Source organism: Lissotriton helveticus, chromosome 2_1, assembly GCF_964261635.1.
Source record: "Lissotriton helveticus chromosome 2_1, aLisHel1.1, whole genome shotgun sequence".
NCBI lineage: Eukaryota > Metazoa > Chordata > Amphibia > Caudata > Salamandridae > Lissotriton > Lissotriton helveticus.
The window spans coordinates 1,691,330,018-1,691,357,061 of record NC_136059.1 but is presented as its reverse complement, the minus strand read 5'-3'; the positions used below and the strand labels follow the sequence as shown (position 1 = coordinate 1,691,357,061).

Here is a 27,044-nt window from a genome sequence, read left to right as displayed (position 1 = left end):
CTGACTTTCCGATGAGGGTGATGTGCTGCTGGACTTTGCGTGGAGCACGTAAGAATCCTCAAAGATCTTTACTTTAATTTCTGTCTATTTAGCTCAGTTAGGGAAATAGGTTTTAGAAATGCTAAACTTTATATAATTTCTTTAAAATTGATTCAATTGTTTAAATTGTATTTTTCTCATATTTCTTACCATCATGCTTGCTTTATTGCTAATAAATTTCATTTATAAAACTTACAACATATATACCATAATTTAGAAAATAAAATCTTACTTTTGACAAACAAGCTGGTCTTGATTATTTAGAAGTATAGGTTACCATTAGCTAGATCACGTCACCTATGGTGGTCGTTTAAATGGTTGGGTTTTATTCTAATGACAATATTCTTTTTACAAATGTATAAATATGTATATAGAGTGTAGATAATGTGTATATAGATTTATTCTGACCACCTGATTCAGTAGGCCCAAAATATATCAGGTTCATAAATGGGTCCATATTTAGTATAGAATTTTGTTTATAGGTTATGAAGTTGGGTAGCGTAGTTTATGATATATTTTCTATAGCCCGCTGGATCAATTCACAACTCAACGTTGAGCAGAGGAAAATATATGACGAAGTTACCAACCAAATAGATCATGGATTAAGTCATGAGAAGAACGAGTGCTCATGTACGTCGTTGAAGCCTGTCCGACTGTACGTGAGTGGAGAAGCGGGAACTGGAAAAAGCTTCCTCATTAAAGCAATTTCATGTTATTTGCAGAAAAGGACTGAGTCATCGCTGTCTTGTGTTGTCACCGCTCCAACTGGACTGGCAGCACATAACATTAAAGGTATTACTTTGCATCGTCTACTGATGCTGCCAGTGGAGCATGATAACAAATTACAATACCACAAGTTATCTGGAGATGCTTGTTGTGAAGTTTCAAGAGTCTTGAGGAAAATGAAACTTCTTATCATTGACGAAGTAAGCATGGTTTCCAATGTCATGCTTGCCTTTGTGCATTTGAGAATGCAAGAAGTTCTCAAAACAGAGTATGATGTGTTATTTGGTGGCAAACACATCATTGTTTTCGGTGATCTTCTGCAGCTGACACCAGTGAAAGGACAACCTGTGTTCAAAATGCTCACGCATGAAGATACCAGGAAGTGCCTAGGGAGTATTGGCAACGTCAATATATGGTTAAACTTCAATTATGCTGAACTGCGTGAAAATATGCGTCAAGCTAAGGATGAAGATTATAAGAATATTCTACAAGATGTTAGAATCAGAAAAGTGACCGAGCATGGGAAAGAAGCTTTACATGCACGATTACTGTCAAATTTGTATCCAGAAGAAGACGTTGTGCCTGAGAATATTTTTCAGAAAATTACTGAGAAGAAATCTGGAATATGTTTGATGCCAACTCTTGCAGAATGTGCCATCTTCAACAACAAAATGTTGCATTTAGAAAACCAAGAGATTGTGAAACTGGAAGCTATTGACAGAGTAGAGCATATGGGAGCAACAATTATTTTGTCTGAGAATTTGAAATCAAAATTGGATTCATTAGAGAAGACTATATCTAAAACTGCTGGTTTTGAAAAGACTCTGAATGTGTGCTTAAATTGCCGTATAATTTTAAGAAGGAATTTACATGTTGAAAGAGGTCTGGTAAATGGATCAATGGGTAATGTTGTTGATTTTGAGAAATACAGAAATAGAGATGGAATTGAATTTTTAAAAATTAAATTTGATGGCATTGAGGAAGTACAGCTAATTGGTCGTTGCTCTGCTAGGTTTTTGCTTGTAAAAGACTTATATGTTCGCCGTAAGCAGTTTCCTGTTTGCTTGGCATATGCGGTGACAATCCATAAATCGCAAGGTTTAAGTGTAGACAGTGCATTGGTGAATATTGGCAATTCTGTGTTCAAGGAGGGTATGGCATATGTGGCATTGTCACGAGTCAGAACTTTATCGGGATTGTACTTGATTGAGTGTGATGTCACAAACATTTGTGCGGATCTAGATTGTGTTAAGGAATACAATAGGTTAAGAAGAGAGTATGCGCCACATTTGCCTCAATATCCTTTGTTTGAGAAACGTGTGGTAGGCCGGAAACGAAGAAATGTGACCAATAGTAGAGAGGTTGTAGCAAAAAGACGAAAAGTCGATGAACCAGAAATTATAAGCAGAAAGAAAAAGGATTTTGTTGAAGATGTTGTTGGTTTTCAATTTGAAAACAGTTCTGGTGTCAACTGCTATGCTAATGTAGTGGTTAATGTTTTGTTTTCTCTAGAAAATTTAAAAGAAGAGATTGTGGTCAATTCGGATCAAAGATTTTGCAGTTTGTTGAATTCTGTGTTAGAGAAATGTAGCACTGATAGAACAAAAATAGAAAGTGTGTCTGAAATTCGAAATCTGTTAGACAAATGTTCAGGTCAAACGCAATTCTCTCAAAATATTCAGCAAGATTGTCAGGAGTTTTTAATGTATATGCTTGATGTATTGCAAGATGAAGGTGTAGATGTAGATCACCTGTTTGGCATTTCTTATCAATGGCAACATGACTGCGAGAACTGTAGGGTATCAAGTACTACTAGTGTAGACTCAGAAAAATGTATATATTTAACTTTGCCAGACAGTAAATCAGTGTCCTTTAATAAGCTAGTAAAAGCAGCCGATCACAACATGGAGTGTAGCCAATGTAAGTCTGAAATGTTGTCCACATTATTTATACGAACATATGGCCAGTATGTCATTTTAATGTTCCAACGATGTAGGCCTGATGGAACAAAATTGACAACTTTAATTAAAAATTTTGTGGCTTCGCAGTTGTCAATATCAGGAAGGACTTTTGTAACTGCAGCAATTATATATCATGACGGTCCTTCAACAACATCAGGACATTACACAGCTTATTTGAAGTCTAGAAACGGCTGGTCATTCTGCAATGATTCTGTTTTAACTTTAAAAAAAAAATTGCCTTTTGACCTTAAAAATTCTTACCTGGTGTTTATACAACCAAAATTTTAGGGAAAGAATCTCGGGATTTGCTCTGAGGAATTTCAAGAGGTTCTAATGGCTCCTACACTATTTGGCCTTGAGGATAAGTGTAGTACAGAGTCAAAAGTTATTTTTCAGTTTTAACTATTTCCTGAAAAAAAAGAAGTTTTTTTACAGAAAGTGGTGGGCACGGATTAGTTAAAGGACAACAGAGTATTTCCCAAAGCAAACGGTGTTCTTACCATAACACTTGACGTCATGGAAAAATAACTGCACTTTGAATGAGTTCAGAAAAACTGTTTCTTTTAATAAGCTAATTCAAGCAGCCAATCAAAACATGGAGTAGAGGTAATGTAAGTCTGCAATGCTGTCAACATATTTTGAACAAACTTTTGGTTATAATGTCATTTAAAAATTCCAACTATATAAACCTGATGAAAATAAGTTTTCAACTTTAATTTCAAATGTTGTGGCTACACACTAGTTGATTTTAGAAAAAAAATTCTAACTGCAGCTATTATATGACATGATGGTCCTTTGACAACATCCACTTATTACACATCTTATTAAAAATATTCTTACTTTCTGTTTTCAGAAGAAAGAATTTAGGTAGGTAACTGGCCTATAATGATTCTAGGGGTTGATATAATTTTATGTACTGTTTTAAATTGCTTTGTGATTAAAAGTGATGTAGAGAATTAAATAATTGTAGTAGTCATAGAGGTAGTGTAAGTCTGCTTCATAGTAAGCAGTATCAGTGTCATAGGAAATGTGGAACATGAGTGAGCAAGAAGGGTAAGATATTACTAGTACAGGATTGTGAAAGTGATCTTGAACGTTTTCTTTCTGAAAGTTGCGGAAAAAGAAAATGACGGGATTTGCTTAGAAGAATTCCAAGAGTTATAAATGGCTCTTACACGATTTGGCCTTGTGGAAAAGTGTTGGAGAGAGCGAGAAGTCATTTATTGTATGTAACATATTTGTCAAAACTATGGAGCTTTTCTTTCAGAAAGTGGCGGGCTGAAAATAATAACAGCACAACAGAGTGTAAGCTGTTCATAGGATATCCTTCGACGTCATGGAAAGTAAGTTAATTTTAAGGAGTTCTGATTTTTGATTGGTTATGTTATATGGGTTTTTTAAACACAATCATTTTGATTGTGGGTTTTTTTCCCCGCTGTTATATGATGAATACCTTCAAGTCACTGTTTTTAGTGAAATTTGATAAATTCTGAGAACAGCAAAAATAAACCATTTAACATGTATAATTAATTCTGTACTTTTTGTATTTATGATATACATTTAGAACTGTGTAGGAGGCATGGAGAAGCTGAGGGTTCTGTAAGTGTCAAAGTTGTTGCATACAGTGCTCACATTCTGCGTAGTCTTTCATATGATAGACTACATCTGCACAATGAGATACCTAAGCAAAGGAAACACAGGTGATGTGTTTGTGGAATGAGCAAAAAAAATTGCACGTTTTTCAATTACATTACCTGTGTTTCCTAACATTACGCATCACATTGTGTAGATGAGGTTTAGGCCTGTTCCAGGAGACAGAGGAGGTCTGACATTTGTTCAAGAGTGCAGTGGACATGACTCACTTCGTTGGTAGGCCTGCACATGTATTATCTCCTCTGTACTCTTCAACAAGCCTAAATTTCATCTGCAACCCTGAGTAGGACTCTCCTGAAACAAATCTGTGGATAGACCACACCTTATCAGCATCTAGAAACAATCATTTAAAATGTTAAGGGCAGATTTATGATGGCCGTGCGCCTCTTTTGCGCCGCTGTTCCGTCACTTTTGTGACGCAGCAGCAGTGTAAAAGATGCACCATGTTGCAAGATAGGCCTCACTTCATCTCCAACAAGATACCGTCAGTTTAAAATGTATATAATTAGGACTGTGTAGGGGGCATGCAGAAGCTGAGGCTTCAGTAAGTGTCAAAGTTGTTGCATGCAGTGCTGCACTTCTGCGTACTCTTTCATATGCTGGACTACACCTGCACAATGAGATACCTAAGCAAAGGAAACACAAGTGATGTGATTGTGAAATGAGCAAAAGAAATTGCACGTTTTTCAATTACATCACCTGTGTTTCCTAACATTACGAATCACATTGTGCAGATCAGGTTTAGGCCTGTCCAGGGAGACAGAGGAGGTCTGGCCTTTGTTAAAGAGTGCAGTGGACATGACTCACTTCATTGGTATGCATGGATATGTATTATCTCCTCTGTACTCTTCAACAAGTCTAAATTTCATCTGTAACTCTGAGTAGGCCTCATCTCAAACAAACCCCTGGATAGGCCACACCTTATCGGCATCCTGAATCAATCATTTAAAATGTTAGGGGCAGATTTATGATGGTCATGCGCCTCTTTTGTGCCGCTGTTGCATCACTTATGTGATGCAGCAGTGATGCAAAAGATGCACCATGTTGCAAGATAGGCCTCACTTCATCTGCAACAAGATACTGTTAGTTTAAAATGTATATATTTAGGACTGTGTAGGGGGCATGGAGAAGCAGAGGCTTCTGTAAGTGTCAAAGTTGTTGAAAAACTGTTTGTCCTTCAATCTTTTCCCTTGTCTTTTCTAATTTTTAAATACATGTTTTAATATTTTTCAAATTTTTGTTCTTTCTTTCACAGATTGAAAGTATAAAAATAACAAGTGACTAAGTTAATGACAATTATAAGGTAAATGTTTTGTACTCTTTTCATTACATTTCTATCACATTTAACTTCTATTAGTTCCACTGCTTCATTTCTTTAACCCTCAGTTTCCTGCCTTTGCTACTTCTCTCATTCCTTTCTCTATTACTTACTTACTCTACTCCTTCCAGTCCTTTTCTCAGTCCCTCTGTTCTCATAGTTCCTCACTCCTGTTCACTCACTCCGTCTCTATTACTCTCACTGTCTCTGACTGATCACTCTTTCACTAATAGTTCATTATGCTTTCTCCCTGTAGTTCAAGCACACTAAGGGGCATATTATCAACACAGGCAATAAAATTATCGCTGCTTTTATCGGCAGAAAACTGCCGCAAAAGCGGCTTTAGCGGCAGATTTCTGCCGATAAAAGCAGTCATTATCGGCAGAAAACTGCCGCAAAAGCGGCTTTAGCGGCAGTTTTCTGCCGCAAAAGCGGCTTTAGCGGCAGATTTCTGCCGATAAAAGCAGCGATAATTTTATCACCTATGTTGATAATATGCCCCTATGTTATTTACATTTCTTTGCTGTTTCAATCATTCCTTTTCTGTCACTTCTTCTTTTCTGCTTTCTGTTTTTTCTCTCTGTTATTCCACATGTTTTAACCTTAGTCACTATCATACATCTTGTTTTATTCCTATTTACTTTTGCTCACTGTTTTTTTAACACTTTTCCTCAGGATTGTTCTTTTAGTCCGGTTCTATCCCTACCTCTCATTCCACATCCTTTACTATTTTTCTTCTTATTTTGCTCTCCTTCTCTTGTTTTTTTTTTTTTGTTTATTGCGCTAACGGGGCGCTCTCCGGTACGCGCACCGGGAAGCGCACCAATGAGAAAAATGAAGTCAAGAGTGCTTAAAATTTTTGTAATTTTTTTAAAATGGGAGGTAGTTCTGAAAAGAACTTTTTTTTAATGTTTTTGTTGTTTTATATATTTTTTTAATTTTTCTGAACATTTTTTTTTTTTTTTTTGGGAACAATTTTATGTTTTTTTTGGTTTTTTGGGGGGGAAACAACGAAAAACAGCCATTATAAAGGGCTCAACAAAAAACAAGAAACAAAAAACTGGGAATTAACAGTGGCTCGAGAGGAGAAAAAAAAAAAAAAAAAAAACTACTGCTTTCTTCTCTTGCTGCAGTTGTGGTTGTCGATGGAAGCATTAATAAGGTGAATGCTTAGTTCCCCGTAGCAGAGGGTCTTTCCGCAAAAAATGCAGACCATTTTTATTACACCAAATCTTTCTTGTATATTTGGTACTGTTTCGCGCCCTTCTGGTGCTGTAAATGAAGATTCACCTGAGGAGGTGCTGGCCTGATTGTCTCTTTTTTTCTGAGCCAGATCCCGTACCTCAGCTTGTGCCAGATTGTTAGGGTGCCACCTCTGCATGTGGCGGATCATTGTGTAGTTCCCAAATAAATATTTTTTATTTGGGTTGCCCCTGGACATGACCTCTTTGCAAATTAGGCATGTCACCTTCGGGGCATTCACTTTTTTTTGCCCAGCAGGAATGGAAAAATACTGCCATATATAATGAACTTTGACATGGCTTTTTCTTGGTTCTTCAGGCAAGTATGTTATGGTGTGTTGGTCCTCATCATCTTCCTCCTCTTCTTCAACTCCTGGAAGGATCTGTGGTGGTGGACCTTCCTTTCTGGGTGGTGGTGGTGGTGGTGGGGGTGCACTAGCTGCAGCTACTACTGAAGCCATGTCTCACAGATAGCTCTTGCTTTCTCAAAGAAAAAAGTAAGAATGAGGAAAAGAGGAGGGGGCTTTCATCATTTGTAGAAAAAAAAAGTTGAGAACCAATGAAAAGTGTTATTTTCAGGTCACATGTCCCGACGCGCTTACGCTACGTGCCCCGGCGCGCTTACGTTTCGCGCTCTGGGTCGCGCCACGGAGCGCTTCCGGGTACGTTTACGGAGCGCGCCGAAGAAACGCATCACGCGGTTACGCGATGCGTCACGTTTACGCGGCACATCACGCGACTACGCGAAACGTCATCATGTTGTTTTCGTTCGCGGGAGCAGCGCTCACGGAACGCTCCCCGGTACGTTCACCGGTACGTGCCCCGGGAGCGCCCCGGGCGCGTACCGGGGCACATAATAAAAAAAAAATATTTACACATTTTAACATTTCTAATAAAAATTATTACTTTCATACATATAGATATTTGCTATTAAAAAACCTATGAAATTCACTGAAAAAACCATAGGTTATAGACCATATATAGTTAGGAATTAGCATTTACAAAACCTTGAAAATTCACTGAAAAAACCATAGGTTATAGACCATATATAGTTAGGAATTAGCATTTACAAAACCTTGAAAATTCACTGAAAAAAACATAGGTTATAGACCATATATAGTAAGGAATTAGCATTTACAAAACCATTGAAATTCACTGAAAAAACCATAGGTTATAGACCATATATAGTTAGGAATTAGCATTTACAAAACCTTGAAAATTCACTGAAAAAACCATAGGTTATAGACCATATATAGTTAGGAATTAGCATTTACAAAACCTTATTTTACTCACACAAAACCATTGAAATTCCATATATAGTTAGTTGCACTAACTATATATCGCGCACCCGCAATCCACTGCTGATCATGTCACATATTACATCATTCATGACATGGTCAGTGACATCACTGATGACATCACTGATGACATCTCAAATGACATCACTGATGACATCACTGATGACATCTCAAATGACATCAATGATGACAACATCCAGTGACTGTATGTTTCTGTAAAGTTAAAATATGTCTTACATATTGAAGAATGAGTGGATTTATAAGTGTCTGGATGAAGGATTTAATAGGTGCATGACTGACTGTATGAGTGAGTGATTAAATGTGTCTCACTGAGTGCATGGGTTAGTGACTAAACTGTCTTAATTTGTGCATCATTATATCTGTTGTTCTGTAAACTGCTGCATGTGTTGATCAGTAGCTATATGAGTAACTATATGGGTTATTGATTGGTTGCCCATGTATTTGTATGGGAGACTGAGTGTGTGTGTGGGTGTCTGGGAGGTGTATGGCTCTGTGCATAGATGTGTGAGCAGTTGATTCACTAGATGTATGGGTTCAAAAGTGCATGTGGAAACAGCTGTATGGGCGGTTGACTGTGTGCATGAGTGTATTGGTGAGTGAATGGAAATCTCAGTGCTACATGTCAAAGTAAGTACATATGTAAAACACAGTACATGTGAGAGTTGACATATATAAATAACTGTGCATAAGAGCCAGTGAATGTGTGAGTGGCTGTATGGATCATTGTGAACTTGTATCCGGGATTGTATAAGAGAGTAAATATGTGTTAGTATGTGTTTGAATAAGTAAGGTGTGTATAACTGTATAGTTGAGAAAATGGAGGTGTGATTGATTCTTTGCATGACTGACTAGGTGTGTGTGTAACTTCATGGATGAGTGACAGTCTGTGAGTGTCTGTTTACACTGAGTGTATCTAAGGTTATATTAGAGTCTGAAGAGGTTCATCGTATTATCACATGAATGATGTCATCAGTGATGTGATCAGTAATGTCAAATGAGATGTCATCAGTGATGTCATCAGTGATGTCATTTGAGATGTCATCAGTGATGTCATCAGTGATGTCATTTGAGATGTCATCAGTGATGTCATCAATGATGTCACTGACCATGTCATGAATGATGTAATATGTGACATGATCAGCAGTGGATTGCGAGTGCGCGATATATAGTTAGTGCAACTAACTATATATGGAATTTCAATGGTTTTGTGTGAGTAAAATAAGGTTTTGTAAATGCTAATTCCTAACTATATATGGTCTATAACCTATGTTTTTTTCAGTGAAAATATATATATATATATATATATATATATATATATATATATATATATATGTTGAATGTTTTTAATTTGATTGTATTACAGAAAAGTGATACACATACCATTCATACATACATCCAAATGTCGGACCTCAATGCTTCTGTCAATTTTTAAATGCAGATGATTGTCACCCATTAAACGTTCATCCTTGGTAATGCAATCAATGCAAGAGTCTATTCCGAAAATTACTTGGTACCTTCAGAAAAAGAAAAGAAGCAACATGGAAAATATTCTGCATGGAAAAATGACTAACATATAGAGGCCTTCTGTCACCAATAACAACTATGCAATCAAAGCCCTTTGTTGTAGATGGCCCCGACTATTGGTCTCTTGCCTTTCCTGTAAATTTAAATCATAGATGTGAGGATTTAAGTGTACTATATGATATGGCAGTGGGTCCTTATCGTCAAGTACACTCACAAATACCGTCAGTATTGTTTACTTAACATTAGCTATGAGACATCACGGCACAAACGTATGTGGACTGCAAAAAGTGATTACTCCTGTGGACATTGATAGCCACTCACTTTGTATACATTGATGCTATCGGACATATTTTAGGATCCATCTGGGTGAATGATTCAACTTTACCCCGGTCTGGTTAATATACTGAGTCGATATTGGAGAATTGTACAGCTATGCTCTGCTAGGCTCTCTGCCTAATCATTAATTTAAACAATCACTAGGATTGTGCTACGAGTTTACTGTTTGTATAAACAAAACGAATCCACCTCTAAAAGGGGGTTATGGCCCAGATGTCGGTCGCCATTTACCGGTCGGTAACGGCCGAATTCGGCCGTTACCGACCGGTATTTTTGATTTGGCATGTAGGGGGGCATCTTATTTACAGAATCTGTATATTTACCGATTCGTTAAATATACAGAATCGGTACATTACCGAATCGGTAAATTTACCGATTCTGTAAATCAAGATGTAGGTGGCACTTCAAAGAGTGCCACAGGCCCTTTAGGAGTCGGTATTTACCACCCAATCCTATTGGGTGGTAAAATACCGATTTCCAGTGTACATGCACATCTGTGCATGTACACCTATGCCATGTGACACATAGACATGCCCTTAGGGCATGTATGTGTGCCACATGGCACACAAGCCTACAATTGGGGTGCTACAGGGTGTCAAAGTGACACCCCGTTCCGCCTGCCAGGATTCGGTATTTACCGATTCGGTAAATACCGAATCTGTATTTCCCATTGATTCCTATGGGCTTCAACGCCCATAGGAATCAATGGGAAATACCGATTCGGTATTTACCGAATCGGTAAATACCGAATCTTACAGATTCTGTAATTGTTATTTAAAAATTACCTACATCTGGCTCTAAGTCATTTATCTTAATCACTGTGTAATGGAAAGTGCGTACCCTACAATAGTTGGGCGCACGCTGTGTTTGCTTAAATACGCCTCACACACCAATAAGGCCCTTGGTGTCAAGCTTCATCTTAGGGGTCTTACCGCCCCGCTGAGGGACAGGGCGTACTGCGACCTGCGATTACGCGGGAGCATTAATAATGTAATGCTATGTGTGGTGCAAGAGTAGTGAGAGGGAAAGTCAGAGGTGAATGCAAGAGAGTGAGTTTAAAAAGGACCTGGCCTCGTAGACATCTACACTTTAATAGGTCAAGGGAGGCTGGTGCTGATAAAAGCGTGGTTGGGAGATGTCCTGCGAAATGTGTGGATACTCCTAATGAGTCAACATGTTTCGACGCATCAAGGCTTCTTTGTCAGGATAAAAACAAAGATCCCTCCTATATACACTATGCTACTCAAAATTGTGATCTATAATAATGTGACATGTGAGAAGAAAATGCAATTAATCAAGCATTTTCCACAATACCCAATGGTATGCCTTAATCAATGTCTGTAAAAGAGAAAAACAGTTATATGATAGCTGCGCATCCTCAATATGCAAACACATAGTCCCTGCGAAAATAAGCAGTTAGATACAATGTGGCTATAGTGTTATTTAGCTATAATCGTTATCAAGAGAGGTGCTGTAACCTGTGGGGAAAAAAAGGAGACAAACAAGACCAACAAACAAAAAATAGAAAACACAGTCTATCATAAAGTCCATTGTAGTGATCAAATGGGAGGAAAAGTTTGCAAATAGTGTAAAGTTTGGTTGATACATGCTTATGTAAATGAGAGACAATGCCCCATGAGCCTCAAGAACGGGTGGAAAGGACGTTGCCACTGGGTACTAATGAAAGAAGAGGAAAAAGTCCTTTACCATCGAGGCAAAGTTGGCTAATGAAAGTGAAAAAATTGTCAGGTCCCTGAAAAGGCTATGCAGTACTTACGTGCCCTTTAACAGTCCCTTACTCTTCATAGATCCATCCCGCGGCTCCGCTGTGTAGGGGGAGTCCGCTGGGAGCACTCTTATTGTTTCCGCACCCATCCTAATGTGGCTGGCGGTGTCTTGCAGACACCGCCACCATATTGCGGTCCACACCCTGCGGATCAGCGGCGGACGGACCTGCTGTCCGCCGCTGATCCCACCACCATCATAATCTGGCGGTGGGTGTTTTCTATGCCGCGGCGGTGAATCCGCATCCTCTGGGCCGGTGGTGGCTTCCACCGGCACGGAGGATGCGGATTCACCGCCATCGTAATCTACCCCATAGTGACAAATTTATACCGAATTCCCAGTAATTTTGACTTGTTGTTTACAGTTCTGTGTGTGCTGGACCACTAAAGTGATATGTTATTTTGAAAACTTGTTTTCAAATTGGAGCAAAGAAGGGTTGTACTCCGGGTTAGTTGCACCACATGTAGTTTTATAATTTGCCCAACCACATTGGATATTAGGTGTGTTAGTGCATTACCTCGACTTTTCTGTCTTGATTCCTTGTGTGACTGGGTATTTAAGACTGCTCCCAGAAACATTAATGATATTGTCAGTTCGAGAGTTGATTTCTGTAGGTTTAGTTTAATACCCAACTATTTGAATAATGACAGGCATTGTGGGGTATCTACTTTGGTTTGATGGAATGATGGAGTTTTTATGAGCCAATCGTCCAAGTACGGAAAAACCTGCACTCCATTTAATCTCACACGTGCTGCCACTGGGGCCATGCACATGGTGAATATTCTTGGAGCTTAACATAGTCCAAAGGGGAGCACTTTGAACTGAAAGTGTGTGCTGGCTACCTTAAAACGGAGAAACCTCCGGTGGCTGCAATGAATTGGGATATGAAAGTATGCGTCTTGAAGGTCCAAAGCTGTCATGTAGACCCCATGGATGAGAAAGTTTAAGATATCCTGTAGGGTGACCAATCGAAATGACTGTTTTTTCAGGTGTTTGTTTAACTTTCGAAGATCTAAAACTGGGTGCCAGTCTTCTAACTTTTTCCTGATCAGAAAGAACCGGGAATAGAAGCCTCTACCCCGTTGAAGCTTTGGAACCTTCTCTATCTCCTCTTTTTGCAACATGATAGCAACTTCCTTCAATAGTTTTTTTCAGATAGGGAGTAAACAACCTTTTGGAGGCACATTCAGGGGTTTGGTGACAAATTTCAGGGTATGCCCTTGATGTATGAGGTTGAGGACCCACTTGTCTGTTGTTATACTGGACCACTGATGGGTGTAATGAGAAATGCCTCCTCCTAACTGTGTGGATTTGGGGAAGGTAGCCAACAGTAAAGATCATGGCTTTTTGTTGACATATCTCCCCCTGTTGGGCTGCTTTCCTCTGGGTGATTGGTTGTAAGCCGCTGCTGGTGACTGCCTGCACTGTTCCCTATATTGTGGCCTATATTGACCTTGATAAGGCTGGTACTGTTGCCTATAGCTCTGGAATCCTTCTCTGAAGGAATAAGTACTTCTCCCTCTAGCTCCTCGAAAGGGTTGCTTTCAAAATTGTAATGTTCCTAAGGCCTTTGCGGTATCAGTATCCACCTTAATGGACTGTAGCACTTCATCGATATGTTTTCTGAATAACGCTTCTCCATCATAAGGCATGTCCAGGATTTTCGTCTGGGGCTTGCGGTCTAAATGTTGTCGCTATCAACAAACCTTGCCTGCGCAGAACAGCTGCTCCAGCAAGCTGATGGAATCCTGTAGAAGCTATATCGACAGCATAGTCTATTATCTCCGAAGAAGCTCTCTCTCTCTCAAGGAGAATATTTCTGGCATCGGGCTTAACAATCCTCTAGTAGAAGATCGATGAACTGTGCCATATCCGCCCACATTTGCCTGACCAATCTTCCTAAAATTGCCAGATAATTTACTACTTTATCTGTCAATGGAGCCATGATAGGGAAACGTTTGCCAATCGTTTTCAGTCTACATCCTTCCCTATCTGGTTATGTTGTGATAGGGGTAGCAGGGTTCCTAGAGCATCTTCAAGTTGCTTGGCTAATGACCGAATCTGGCCTTAGTTGTCCAATGAAGTATGCAGGGGCATCATCCGGTGCCTTGTACTTTTTATCCAACCTGGGCATAACATCTGTGACTGTGGCTGAGCTCTTCATTATACGTACCCCTTCTAGCCAAATAAAATCTATAAAGGGATGGCCCTTATTCATTTTTTAATTGGTTCCTTGAAATCATAAAGAAAGCAGTCTATCTGCTTGGTCGAGAAGGGCAACTGAAAGTGTCTTGCCGCCCTTTTCATGATATTATGAAAACCTCCAATATCATCCGGAGGAGAATCCACAGGCGGAGCACTCGGAGGAGATGGCTTGGGTATTAAGTAATCATCCCACTCGTTGATAGTGGAAGCATAATCCATTATCTCTCCCTCTTCTTCTTCTCTTGATCCTCGTCGGACACATCATGGTCATGTGTCTGGGGTTCCACCAGAGGTAATGAAGATAGAGGGTTCCAGGAATTTGCAAAGTGCACAGTCTAGGAGGTGATGTTGTTTGTGCAGACTGAGCTGAAGATGGAAGTCGAGGAGCAGGAGTAGAGGAAACAGGTTCCAGACACCATTTATACTCGTTCTGCTGCATTCCTTGTAGATTGGTTACCAAGTCCAAGGCCATTTGTATTGAGTGCTCTTGAGGAATAAATGTTGGTATTCCTCCTCATAATATTCCTCGTCATCGAAGTCTTGGCATTTTACATTCAATTCTGAAGGGCTATGAGCTGCTCTAAAAATACTTTCTTCATCAAATTCTTCCTCCAATAGGATAGCTGGAGGGAAAGGCAACACCTTGATTGGAGACATGTGAACTGGTAGATGTACATCAGTTTTAGGCCTTTCAGAGTAGGATAGATGTGACACATGCACCAGAGGAGTTAACGGTGCCGCGGAAGACAGATCGAGGGCCTCCGTCGATGATAACTCCCTCATTGACGAGGATTTTAATATTTACGCAGCCAAAACCAGATTTTCTGATGGAAGTATTGTCAACGAGGCTGTCGGTGTTGTCGACAATGTCGTCGACTGTAAAGTCGTTGATGAATGTTCCGTCGACAGAGGTTCCTTCTGGAAATACGTCGACAATGATGTCTTGGGCGATGGTGCAGAATCCTTAGCCGTCGACAAAGAAGTCAACAAGCGCTTAGAAGAATGCTTCGTCGACGAGGGTTGGAGACTTAGAAGCTGTCAACGATACCAGTCTACAGGTAACAATGGTCATCAACACTGACAGAGACGATGATATTATTAAAGGTGATGACACTGTAGTGAATGTAGATGTTAGCATCGTCAACGGTGTCATCGTCGATGGAGAAAAAAATGTAGAGCTCCTTCTTTTGTCAGCCTGAGAAGATCCTATCATTAACGGGAGGGATTTAGAAGACCTTTTCCCGAGTTCAGGTTTCTCAGATGGTGTAGAAGGCAAAGGAGGAACCTTTGAAAAAGATCTGTGGTGAGATTTTTCCTGATATTTCCTGGAATGACCAGGTGTTTCATGGTGAGATTTTTTAAGGGCCTTTTGATTGTCTTTAGATAAGCCTCTGCAACCACAATAAACGTCTTCCCTCTCTGTCCTTGAGGGTCTTCTGTGAGAAAGTGCAACATATCTTACAGCCTTTGACTGTGTGGTCAGGATAGAGGCAATAAATGCTCTTCTTATGAGGCTCATCAATGTAAAGTCTCTTTTTTGCCACAGGTGTTACATGACCTGAATAATCCCTTTTTTGAATGGTCTGACATGTGCAGAAAATCCCATGGGATACAGAAAGTAATATATATCTGACCTGATAGAGGTTTCCTAAAACCAGAAGAAATAACTGGGCAGAGCTCAGGTAGACTCCCTTCACACGACAATCAGGGAACTAGCCTCAGTAGGGAAGGTTCTAGAGGGTGCTGTCGCCTGATTGGCTGGTGTCTAAGTTTGGTCCTTTTTTAAAAAAGGCATAGAGAGGCTATTAAATTCATGGCCTAGTGCCATCTTAGCCTATGCTACTAATATATTTGCTTTGATATAATACCGTGGGACTCCCACTTCGATGAGGGGGAATGATTCAAGCATGTGAATCTATGAAAGGTCCAATACTGGTGAAATAGCCTTCACCTTCTGTTAAATGGCTACTGCCTCAAAACAAGAGAAAAAGAATTAAAAAATCCTCTCACATAATACATACCAGAAACATCCAGCAAAGCATTAAAAATCAGAAAGACATTTGCCATTTCAACGGACTAGAGCTTCGTCCTTGAACAGTCAGAGTGTGTAATTCTAAAATCCATACATTGTGGTGCAACATCTAAACACTTTGGGGTCCATTATGATATCGGCCGGATTGCCTCCGCCAGGTTGGCGGTAGCCACCGCCAGCCTGGCGGAGGCAATCCGCACGATATAACAACCAGATTTCCCCCGCCATACTAGGATGGCGGGGGGGACCACGGCGGACGGAAAGACCGTCCGCCGCTTTTCCGCCCCGGTCGCCTTGCAGACGGGGCGGAAAAGGAATAATATGGTGGCGGTGTCTAATAGACACCGCCAGCCATATTATGATGTCTGGTTTTCAGTGCCTTTCCGCGGCGGCGATACCGCCATGGAAAGGCATGCGGTCTTCACTCTGGGGGCCCCCTGCGGGCCCCAAGAGTGAAGTACAGGTGGGGGGTGCACATGGGGGGTACCTGTGGTACCCCCCTTCATTGTCATTTACAAAGCGGCAGGCACCGCATAGTGCCTGCCGCTTTGTAAATGACAATCTAAAAGTGCACTTTCAGCATTGTGGTGGGCGGATCACCGCCCGCCACAATGCTGAAAATACAGGATGTGCCCGCCACTGTGGCGGGCACATCCTAATAGCACCCCTGGGACCCCCGCCCTTATGGCGGCCGGTCCCGATTTACGATGGGATGACGGGCGGGCAAAGTCCGCCCGTCATCCTAATGAGGCCCTAAGTCTCAATACAAGGGAATGGAAGGAAGAGAATGTGATAGGTAGGAAACATTTAGACATAAGTATTAACAAGCAGGTGCCAGGATCTTCTAGTGGGAAGAATACGATGAGACCTTGGTGAAATAATAAACTAACTACAACAGGAGCTAACGCTACTAATTTCCAAAATCGCTTTGCTAGAATGGTTTAGCAGTAATGTGCAGTGTACAACATGGAATAGAAAAATAAAAACATACTTAAAGAGCGTTCAAGTTTGCAATGACAATAAGGCTTTAGTGGTCTTCAAACAGGTGCGAAAACGAAATCGCAATTGATCAGTAAAATGTAGCAACACGCGTTAAGGCACACATGAACATATGCATTTTTGTATTGACATGCAAGCATCAAGGCACACATGGAGATTAATTAAATTTCTCAGAAGTAGCACAGTGTATGACAGGAGTGGCTAACAACTCCCATAATAAATTTTGTCGTTCGTCTTTAATTACAAGAGTTCTTTTTCATGTCTCTCAGATTCTGTTGTAATATTCACAAGCAGCACAGAGTAGGAGAAGAACCAACAAGTTGGAATACTGGTGCCACCTTATACTGATAACAATTAGCATGAGCGCAAACCGCTTTTGTGATCCCTTGAAACCCATCAAAAAATTGATCAACTTCTGTCCTGTATTGTGTCTGCACATGGTTTTTGAGCCAGCCCTAGGTCTTGAGCAAAATAATTTAACCATACCTTTAAATAGTATGTAAAAAGTGTGCATATTTATATGTAGGAAAACAATTCCCTTAATCGTAACAACATAATGTAAATATTTTAAAAACATACTAACATGTTAAACATAGCTTTTAAAGAAATGAATACATTAAAAAACTGTGCATACCATTTCACCAATTTAAGATCCTCAAATGTATATTACTTAATAACAAGTAGAATAGCATGGCAACTTAAAGCCCAAGTCAGCCTTACCTCTATGGCTCTCTTTCACATCACTTGTGGCAGCTTCATTAGTATCAATGATTTTAGTTGTAGGGCAGTAAAAAGAAATTTCCAAATCAGCACTGCGTCTTGTTACCAATTCTAAAAAACAACACAGACAAAACAATATTAAGAAACAGGTGGAAATTCCAGCAACTAAGGTACATTTTCAAGAAATAGATATTTTCATTTGTGTATTGTGAGCAACATGAATGACCAGAATGGGAGGATCTTTTGTTTGCTGTTTTTTGTACTATTTTTTTAGCACAAGATATCATATTTGCATTTTGCATAATGATACATAATTTCCCCACAATTTAGCGTAATTACCCAAGAGAAAATTACACAAATTTGACACATCCCTAGTTCTGACTCTCCGTGCAACTTGCTTGCTTAATGAGATATTCTTTTCTCACTCCTGATTGCTTGATTTTCCTGCCTTTGGTGTGAGTAGATGCCCTATTGCTTACCGGTAATCGTCATTAATCCTGGGTCCATTGTCCTCATCTCATTCATTACATAATGAGATAGTCTTGTCTCACAGACAGAAAAAAAGAACAAAAGGAACGCTGGATCCCTACCCCAACCCCTCACACTGGGAGTAAATAGGTGTAATTACCCAGCATTCCTTCTGAACTAGAAGCCCCAATATGAAGGCTGGCCGTCAGGGAGGGGAGTAATGAATGGGACGAGGAAAACAGAACCAGGAGTAATGAAGATTAACGGTATGTAAAAGTGTACTACCACGCTGTCCCTCCCGTCCTCGTCCCACTCATTACATAATGAGAATACCCAAGCAACACACCAGCATTCATATCGACATAAACACAAGGACACAACGACCACCCAAGTGATTTATTAGAACAGAAAGTCAGGAATGCAGGAATTCAAGAGGTCACAGCCAGCAACACCCCAATCCAAAATTAGTATCATCACACAGCAAATTCTAGATCCTATAATGGCGTGCAAATTTATTAGACGGTGCCCAAGTAGCGGCCCTACAAATCTCAGACAGGGAAACCCCCTCTCCCCGTAATTCGGCCCAGAAAGCTGCCATCCCCGAGTAGAACACAAATGCGCCTCGGCAGAAGGCTGAGACGACAAAAGAGAGTAAGTCAACTCAACCTGCTTCAGCCAATGACCAATGGACAAAGAAGAGGCCTTTCCACCCCTGGAGGAGACCCCAAAGGAAACAAACAGGGAGTCTGACTTCTAAAATGGAATGGTACAATCCAGATAGATATGCAAGGCCCTCCTGACATAGAGCAAAGACCAAGGAAGATTTACCCCCAGACTGCGGCTCCACCTGCAAAACAAACAAAATCACTTCCTGGGAATGATGGAACTGGGAGGCCACCTTGAGCATAAAAGATGAATCCAAATGTAAGACAACCCCATCCTCCAAAAAAGACATGAAGGGCTACCTCTCCATCAGAGCCCCCAATTCACCTAGAAGCCTGGCGGAAGTAATGGTCACCAGGAAAACAACCTTCAAGTGACAAACTTGATGTACACCAAGTCCAACGGCTCATGGGGAGCTGCAAGCAAAGCCTGCAATACAAGAGACAGGTCCCACAATGGGAACAGAGGCCTCACCAATGGACGAGACAAAGAAAAACCCGTCAGCGACCACAAGACCAAATCGTTCACATCTGTCAAATTCCCCCAAGGGGACCGAAACACCTTAATCGCAGGCCACTGGGCCTGCAAGATCGAAACAGCCAAAAGTTTCTCGAAACCCTCCCAAAGAAACTGCAACACATCCATCAGGGAACACTCCAGGGGTGACAACTGAAGAGAACCATACCAACGCTGCAAGTTCCCCCGGTGCCTCTCATAGGATTTGAGGGTAGAAGGCCTAAGAGACTGATGGCCAATGATAGATGCTCGGGGGAGCCCCTTGCACTGCCACCCTGCCTCTCATCTTCCACACCGACAGCCACAGTCATGGGAGAGACAACAAGGGAGCCGACCTCAGGGGAGAAGGGAAGCAGGGAATCACCTAGGCACCCTGACGATTCAGGTAAGCCACCGTCACCATGTTGTCAGACCTGTCCACTACATTACGCCCCAACGAGTGAAGACGGAAACCCATGATCACCCTGTAGACTGCCATCAGCTCCCTCCAATTGGAGGAAAGCCAACCCTCCTGCAGAGACAAATGACCATGCAAAGAGCTGTCTCCCAACGTGGCCCTCCACCCGAAAGCACAGGCATCTGTACTAAGGACCATGGGAGGATCGGGCTGCAACTGCACAGTCCACGAAAGACATACAACATAGGGTTTTGCAGCAAGGACGGCAGCGAGGAGGAGAGACCACGGGGAGGAGGAGGGCAGCCCAGAGAAGCCAGAGAGCAGGGAAGTGTTTTTTTTTCCAGTTTGGGTGCGGTGCAGGGGCTAACTCCGCTCCGCCAAAGAGTCGGAGATTTGCCTGAAGTCCGCATTCCCAATCGAGCGTGGAGTTGGCAAAACTCTGCAAACTCTGCTGGCGGAGCGGAGTTTGCTGCCCGGGGCTATCATAGTACTTCATGTATATCTGTTTGCAGCCTAAAGAAGGCTAAAAATGGATACATTTCATTTTAAAAAGAAGCCAATTGTATAGACATGCGTCCCTATAAAAAAGGTGAGCATAGAAAATCTTTCACAAACCTTTTTAAAAGGAAAAAGAAAGGGAATATGAGGTAATGCTAGCCAATAGGCTGCAGTGCAAATCATAGAATAGAAAACTGACACTGTTCCTTTGAGAACCTCACAATATCCCCATGTATCCCATCATGTCTCACAGGTGACAGTTAGGTCAGGTCATTTTGATGGCAATTAGGAATCCTGGGTGAAGCAATTGTTGAAAGCTGTAATAGTTCCTGTCTGGAGAGATGGGAGGGTTGCTTATGACTTTGAATAATACATGATACAATCCATCTAGAATTAGATTGCTTAGAAGAAGGCAAGTCAGGACAAGTTAGACCATAGTTTATGAAAAGACAGTCTGACCATCGTATAGCCTTGGTTTTGTGTGAATAAAATTTCAGGACTGCCTTAACATTCAGAGAATGCAAGGACTTTTCTGCTGGTGTAGAATGATTAAGGAGTAAAATGGATAAGGAAATAAATTGTTAATATGGAAATCCGAAACCATCTTAGGGAGAAAACTGGGCTGTGTTCTCAAAACTACTATATTGCTATGGAATACCATAAATAGTTCAGTGTTGCATAGAGCCTGTATTTCACTAACTCTACGCACAGAGGTAATAGCAACTACGAAAGTTGCTTTTCATGCAAGATGTTATACAGTGACTTTGTGTATAGGTTCAAAGGGGGGGCATTCATTTAGAAAGAATGATGTTAAGTTCCCAAGCAGGAAAAATGGATTAAACTGGTGGAAAAGTTGTTTTAAGGCCTTCTAGGAAATCTTTAATCACAGGTATTTTAAAAAAGGAAGTTTGTGATGGAGACTTCCTATAAGCATTTATAGCTGCAAGGGGAACTTTATTAGAAGAAAACTGTAAGTCAGATCTTGCTAGAAGAAGAAGATATGGGGCCATTTGTACAAAATCGCGTGTTTGCGATTTCCCAAAAGTGAATGTTTGCATTTTACTATTAGGAAATTGCGAACTGCGATGTGCAACAGTGTGTTAGCGATTCGCATTGGTCGCAAATGGACCTGCCTCATCAATATTCATGAGGCAGGTCACAATTTGCAACCCATTGTGAATGGCTACAATCACATGGATGGTGGCCTGCTGGGGTCTGTGATTGCTTTTAAAATAAAGCAATATTTTGTTTTGTAATGCAGCCTGTCTTCCTTAAAGGAAAGAGGGATGCATTTCAAAAATAAAAAGCTACCTTTTCATTTTTTAAGAATAAGCAGTGGTCCATGGGACCACTGCTTGCTCTTAAAAAATGTTGGCGCCCACATTCACAAAGGGGAAGTGGTCCCTTGTGGATCCCTTCCCATTTGCAAATGGGTTACCACCAACTTGAAGTTGGTAGTAACTGCGAATATTTTGTTCCTCCGATCGCTCCCATTCTCCCCTTACACCTGTTCTCCCCCCACAGTTCACAGGTTTGTTTTCCCCCTCTGATTTGTTTCGAAACTAAATCATCCGTCAAGGAATACATTCCCGAATCCAGTTTTAGGGATGACTTACATGGGTAATGCCGAGGGTGAAACACCAACCCACACTTCCAGGATACATGCCCAACAGGCTGCTACATGACATACTACAACATGCCAAGTCAAGCTGGAGGATGACTCCCGGACAGATGTAAGTCACCCTACCCGAGTTGTGTTGATGTATGATAAGACCACTAAATACATTGGAAAAGCAGATTGTTAATCAAATATCTGTAATTATATGTTATGATATGTCAATGATGCAACAACAACTTGTACTAGGAAATGTGAAAATCTTAATAAACAAATTTAAGCAAAAAAAACTGAGAATGTTTTGTGACCGCATTCCCAGTCACAAGACATTCGTACATAACGCTGCAATTCGGTATTAGGAAGGGAAGCCCTAAACACGCCCCTTCCTATCACTGAATCGCAAACCCTATTTGAAATTCAGTAATAGGTAATTGAATCGCAAATAGTGTTTGGTACATCAGAAAATGCTTTTTTATGGTTGGAAACAACTCTGTTGTGTGAATCAGGCCGTTTGCGAGCAGAAAAATCCTTTGCACATCTGGCCCAAGCTATCAGAACATCTTCTTGACAGAAGAAACAATTGTGGTTGTTTTGGATGCACCAAATGCAGAATCTCTTGTACTTTAAGGCATATGATTTTCTTGTGGAAGGACGCTTGGCTTTTCTTACAATGTTCATGCACTCTTGAGGAAGACCTAGATGGCTATATTGGAGGAATTCTGGAGCCAAGAGCTCAAGTTCATTAAAAGAAGGTCAGGGTGCAGAATCTGTCCTCTGAAATTGTATAGGAGATCAGGTCCGGGTGTCAATCTCTTGTGTGTTTGCTCTGACAGGTGAAGAAGATCCATGAACTACCACTGATAAAGCTGTTCTGGTGCTATCATTATCATTCTGGTTTTGGACTTGCAGAATTTGATTAGCAGTGTCTGTATGAGACGAACTGGGGGAAATTCATACAGAAATTTCCCTGACCAGCCTATCAAAAGGGCATTGCCTTTCAACACTGGTTGGGAGAACGTGGGTGCGTAGTCTTGGCATTTTTTGGTTTTTACGACTGGAAAAAATCTATTTTTAGATTGCCCCACTCTCGAAAAATGTCTAGAAACACTTTGTCGTTTATAACCCAGTAGTGGTTTTCTTGAAATACTCGGCTGAGGAAATCCGCCTGCACATTCTGAACATGTGAAATATGAATAGCTGGTATGGTTAAGTTTGGGGTTATTAACCAACTGTACAGCTAAGGATAGACAAAGATTTTCTGTTTCCTTATATACACTGCAACAACTCCCATGCTTTTTGAGAATGTTTATGGGGCTGACTTTAGCTCAAAAGGCAGATCTTTCTGTTGACAATAGTTTGTGCCTACTTTGAAATTAAGAGATTTTGATGCTTTGCTATTATTGGAACATGAAAGTAGGCGTTTTGGAGGTCAATTGAACACACCTAGTCTCCTTGGTGAAGTTGAGGATAGATCTGGTGTAAGGCCAACATTCTGATCTTCTGCATCTTTTTGTATTTGTTTAGCACTCGAAGATCGAGTATGGGTCTGAATTCTTTGTTTGGGCTTTCTTCGGCATCAAAACATATCGGGAATACATTCGAAATCCTTTCTGATGATGTGAAACCTCCTCAACTGCATTCTTCTGCAATAGCTTGTTGATTTCCCTTTGCAGTAGGTCTTTCTGGAAAAGCGATGGATGGTGGAATAAAAGGGGAAGGAAACCTGAAGAGGAGAGAATAATTATTCTGAACAACATTCAAGACCTATTTGTCTGATATTATTAAGCAACACTCTTCTAGATGCTTGGTAATACTTTTTCCTACAGGAGAGCGAAACAGCAAAGGAGGAAGTAAGGCTCATTGTTTTGCCAGAGGTTTTCCAGTGGATGCGGACTGCTGTGTTTCCCTACCTCTTGATAGTTTTAGAGGGTGATAGGACTGTTTTGATATCTGTAGCTGAGGATAATGAGGGGTTTGAACCCTCTGAGGAAAATATTTCCTATTGTAGGGTCTGTACCTCCTACGATATTTTCTCAGCCATTTCTAGGCCAACAGCCTTCAAGGTGTCCATCTCAGTTTTCATCCGAGTCTTCTTGTATTCCGCATAACACCCAAAGGGTGTGTTACCTGAAAACCGCAGATTCTAAATACGATGTAGTGCTTCTGGTTTGAGACTGGTGAGTCTAAGCCATGGATCTCTATGAACACAGATCCCTCAACAATATCCATGAGCAGCCAGAGTTTTTCTCTAAATCTATGTAATGAATCCCATGGAGATCTGTCATATCTTCCCAACAAGGTGGAAGCACTGGCAACCTTCATAGTCGATGCTGATGTTCCACACATCCTTTTTCCAAGATCATCTATTTGCTTACTTTTTTTATCTGGTGGTATGGAAGATAAAGGAGCAACAGTGTGCAACTTCTTTTCTGCCGCTACAATGCGAAAATCTGAAGGAGGAACCGTCTATGGAAGAGCGGGTCTTGGTCCGGTTGCTTATATTTGTTGAGAAGTCGAGATGGAGCAGACTCCACTGATGCAGGTGTAAGACACAATTGCATTGCAGGTTCTAACACGCTGGGATACAGAGGAAGTAAAAGCTGTGCAGTCATTCTTGGATGTAAAGTCTCAAATATTACAGAAGATGATGTCATTTGGATGGGTATATCTATATTTACCTTTAGTCTCTTATCACAACCTCGTTAATAGTAAGATCATCAATCGAAGAAACTTTTGGTGGAGGTTTAACTGTCAGAGTTGGTAAATAACCTCTGACTGACGAGCCAGTGGTGGTTGACCAAGATGGTGATCTTCTTCTGTGCCAAGATCTGGATCTGCTTAATCTAGAGTGCCTATATGTAGATTTGTTCCTTGAAGTTCTCCTAGATCTATCTTTGGACCAATGATGTTGTGGAGATATAGTTCTTTGCGGAGACCTATAAGGGGAAGTTGGAAGATGAGGACTGCCAAGAGGTCCTGTATGAGTCGTAGGGGGTGCAGATGGTGTAATTGGCAGAATTTAAGCTGATGGACATCTCCTGTGAGATGAATTACTTGGGATCTGAATCTCACGAATTTCCCTCGAAGGAGAGTAAGTCCAAGAATATTCAGAGTCAAGCGTGTGCAGTGAGGTGATCATAACGAGGCCTTGAGCCAACCATGTTATTGGTACCACTTGGGTAGATGGGTTCTAATATGATGTATTGAAAGGTATGGATGCATAGAGATGGAGAATATGTGATAGCAAGTCATAACTCTGATTTTTGTGTGTTACCACTCCACTCCCAAGATACCTTGATGCAAATGGAAATGTGTTCATAATTTTTAATATTGTGAATTGTATTAATAAAAATAAAAATTACGGTAAATGTGATTATAAACATTGATAATAATTATAATAGTTATTATGATTATGTACAACAAGTAAAATGTACTGATCCATATCATCAGTACTAGAAGGTCCTATGTACAAACGTGCAGTTTGAGTACACAAGTGTGTGTATGAAGATTTGTTGAGACTGAATTGGTTGGAATTCATCTCCTGGTTGGAGAAGGTTACAAAGAGAACATTCGGGTAGTCTACTCCTTCATTTAGGATGTTAATGACTTTGCAAAAGACCTTTGCCAACAGAAATTAGACGACCTCTTGCTGCCATTGCCGAAGTAAAACAGCTTTGGCATGTATTCCTGGAAAATCTTCGTCATGACAAGGGAGATCTCTCTGCAATTTGGATGTTATATGGGGTTATTGTTCAAAATGTCTTATTGGGGGCGTGGCCAACATGGTGACCGAGTGAGACATCTCTCCTTGTCGTTCCCGCGCCGCTGCCCGATTTGCCGTTACCCAGGCTTGGTAGCCCCCCAAATTATAGTTGGAGGACATCGGGGCTTGGGAGGCACCCGTAACACTTGATGATGAGCTGATCGGGCCCAGCAGACTTCCTCTGGATGAATTTGAACCGGAGAGGAGGCGAGGCCTAGCACAGCCTGACTATCAATGCCAGCTAGCATTGGTGGAGGAGCCCGACCAGACGACGGTGGTGGGCGGCAAAAGAGCGATTTCCCTAAGCGCGGTGGCCCAGCCTGGACGGACGGTTGCTGGAATCTGCCTAAGCCCCGCGCTGCACGTGAAAGAGCGGGGTCAGTGGGGCTGTGGTGGCACCAGAGTCGGGTGCGGCTCGTCTTCCGGGAAGGGGCTGCTTTCGCTCCACTGCTCGGCTCCTGCCAGGTCACGCACCCAGGGAGTTAGGCATTGGACGCTGCCAAGACAGCGAGGAGAGTGCGGGGCCAGGGGCTGTGGGCCTCGGGAGGTAGAGCGGAACAGGCCTTTGTAGCGACAGTTGGGGGAGCAGGGCTGCACGGCCTACGACAGTGAGAGATAGGCCCCAACCTGACGGAGTTCGGAGGCGCTCTCCGGGGGCTCCCTCTGGAGTGACCTACTGATCACTGCGAGCAGAGGCCCCAAACAGGGCCGGACTGACTAACGGGCAGTTTGGAATGCTGCCAAGCTGGGGGCTGCTTTCACTGCAGTAGGGGCTGATTTCGTTCATGGAGACCTGCGTGTGCTTCGAAATAATTAATGCAAAACGAATTTCGTGTAGCACACGCAGGTCTCCATGAACGAAATCACCCCCCCAGCTCAGCAGCATTCCAAACTGCCCGGTAGCCAGTCCGGCCCTGGCCCCAAAACAACCACCTGGAATATAGAGGTAGAATCACTGACCAAATATCGACCTAGAAAATATCGACCTACAGAAATATCGATGCTGAAATATCGAAGGCAAGAATATTGACATCCCACCTATAACATTGTAAGTACAAAAATATCGAAATAAAAATATAGATGTTAAAAATATCGATGTTAAAAATATTGTTTTTTTTCTGTAAAAATATAAATGTAAAATGAAGGAAATAACACTAATAAATAAAATAAACATAGTTAAACATATCTAATAATGTTTAAAATGAATAAATAATACATATATAATAATAATACATTAATTAAACATATACAGACAATATGGATTAG

General features: G+C 41.2%; 1 protein-coding gene across 1 annotated transcript in view; it reads right to left on the bottom strand.

Annotated features, from left to right (window-relative positions):
* SHOC1 (shortage in chiasmata 1) overlaps nt 1-27,044 on the bottom strand; it is a 1,878,679-nt gene that overhangs the window by 1,396,626 nt on the left and 455,009 nt on the right. The window contains exon 9 of the mRNA XM_078676649.1: nt 17,859-17,969. Within this exon, the coding sequence (XP_078532775.1) occupies nt 17,859-17,969 (111 nt within the window). The remainder of the gene's footprint in view (nt 1-17,858; nt 17,970-27,044) is intronic.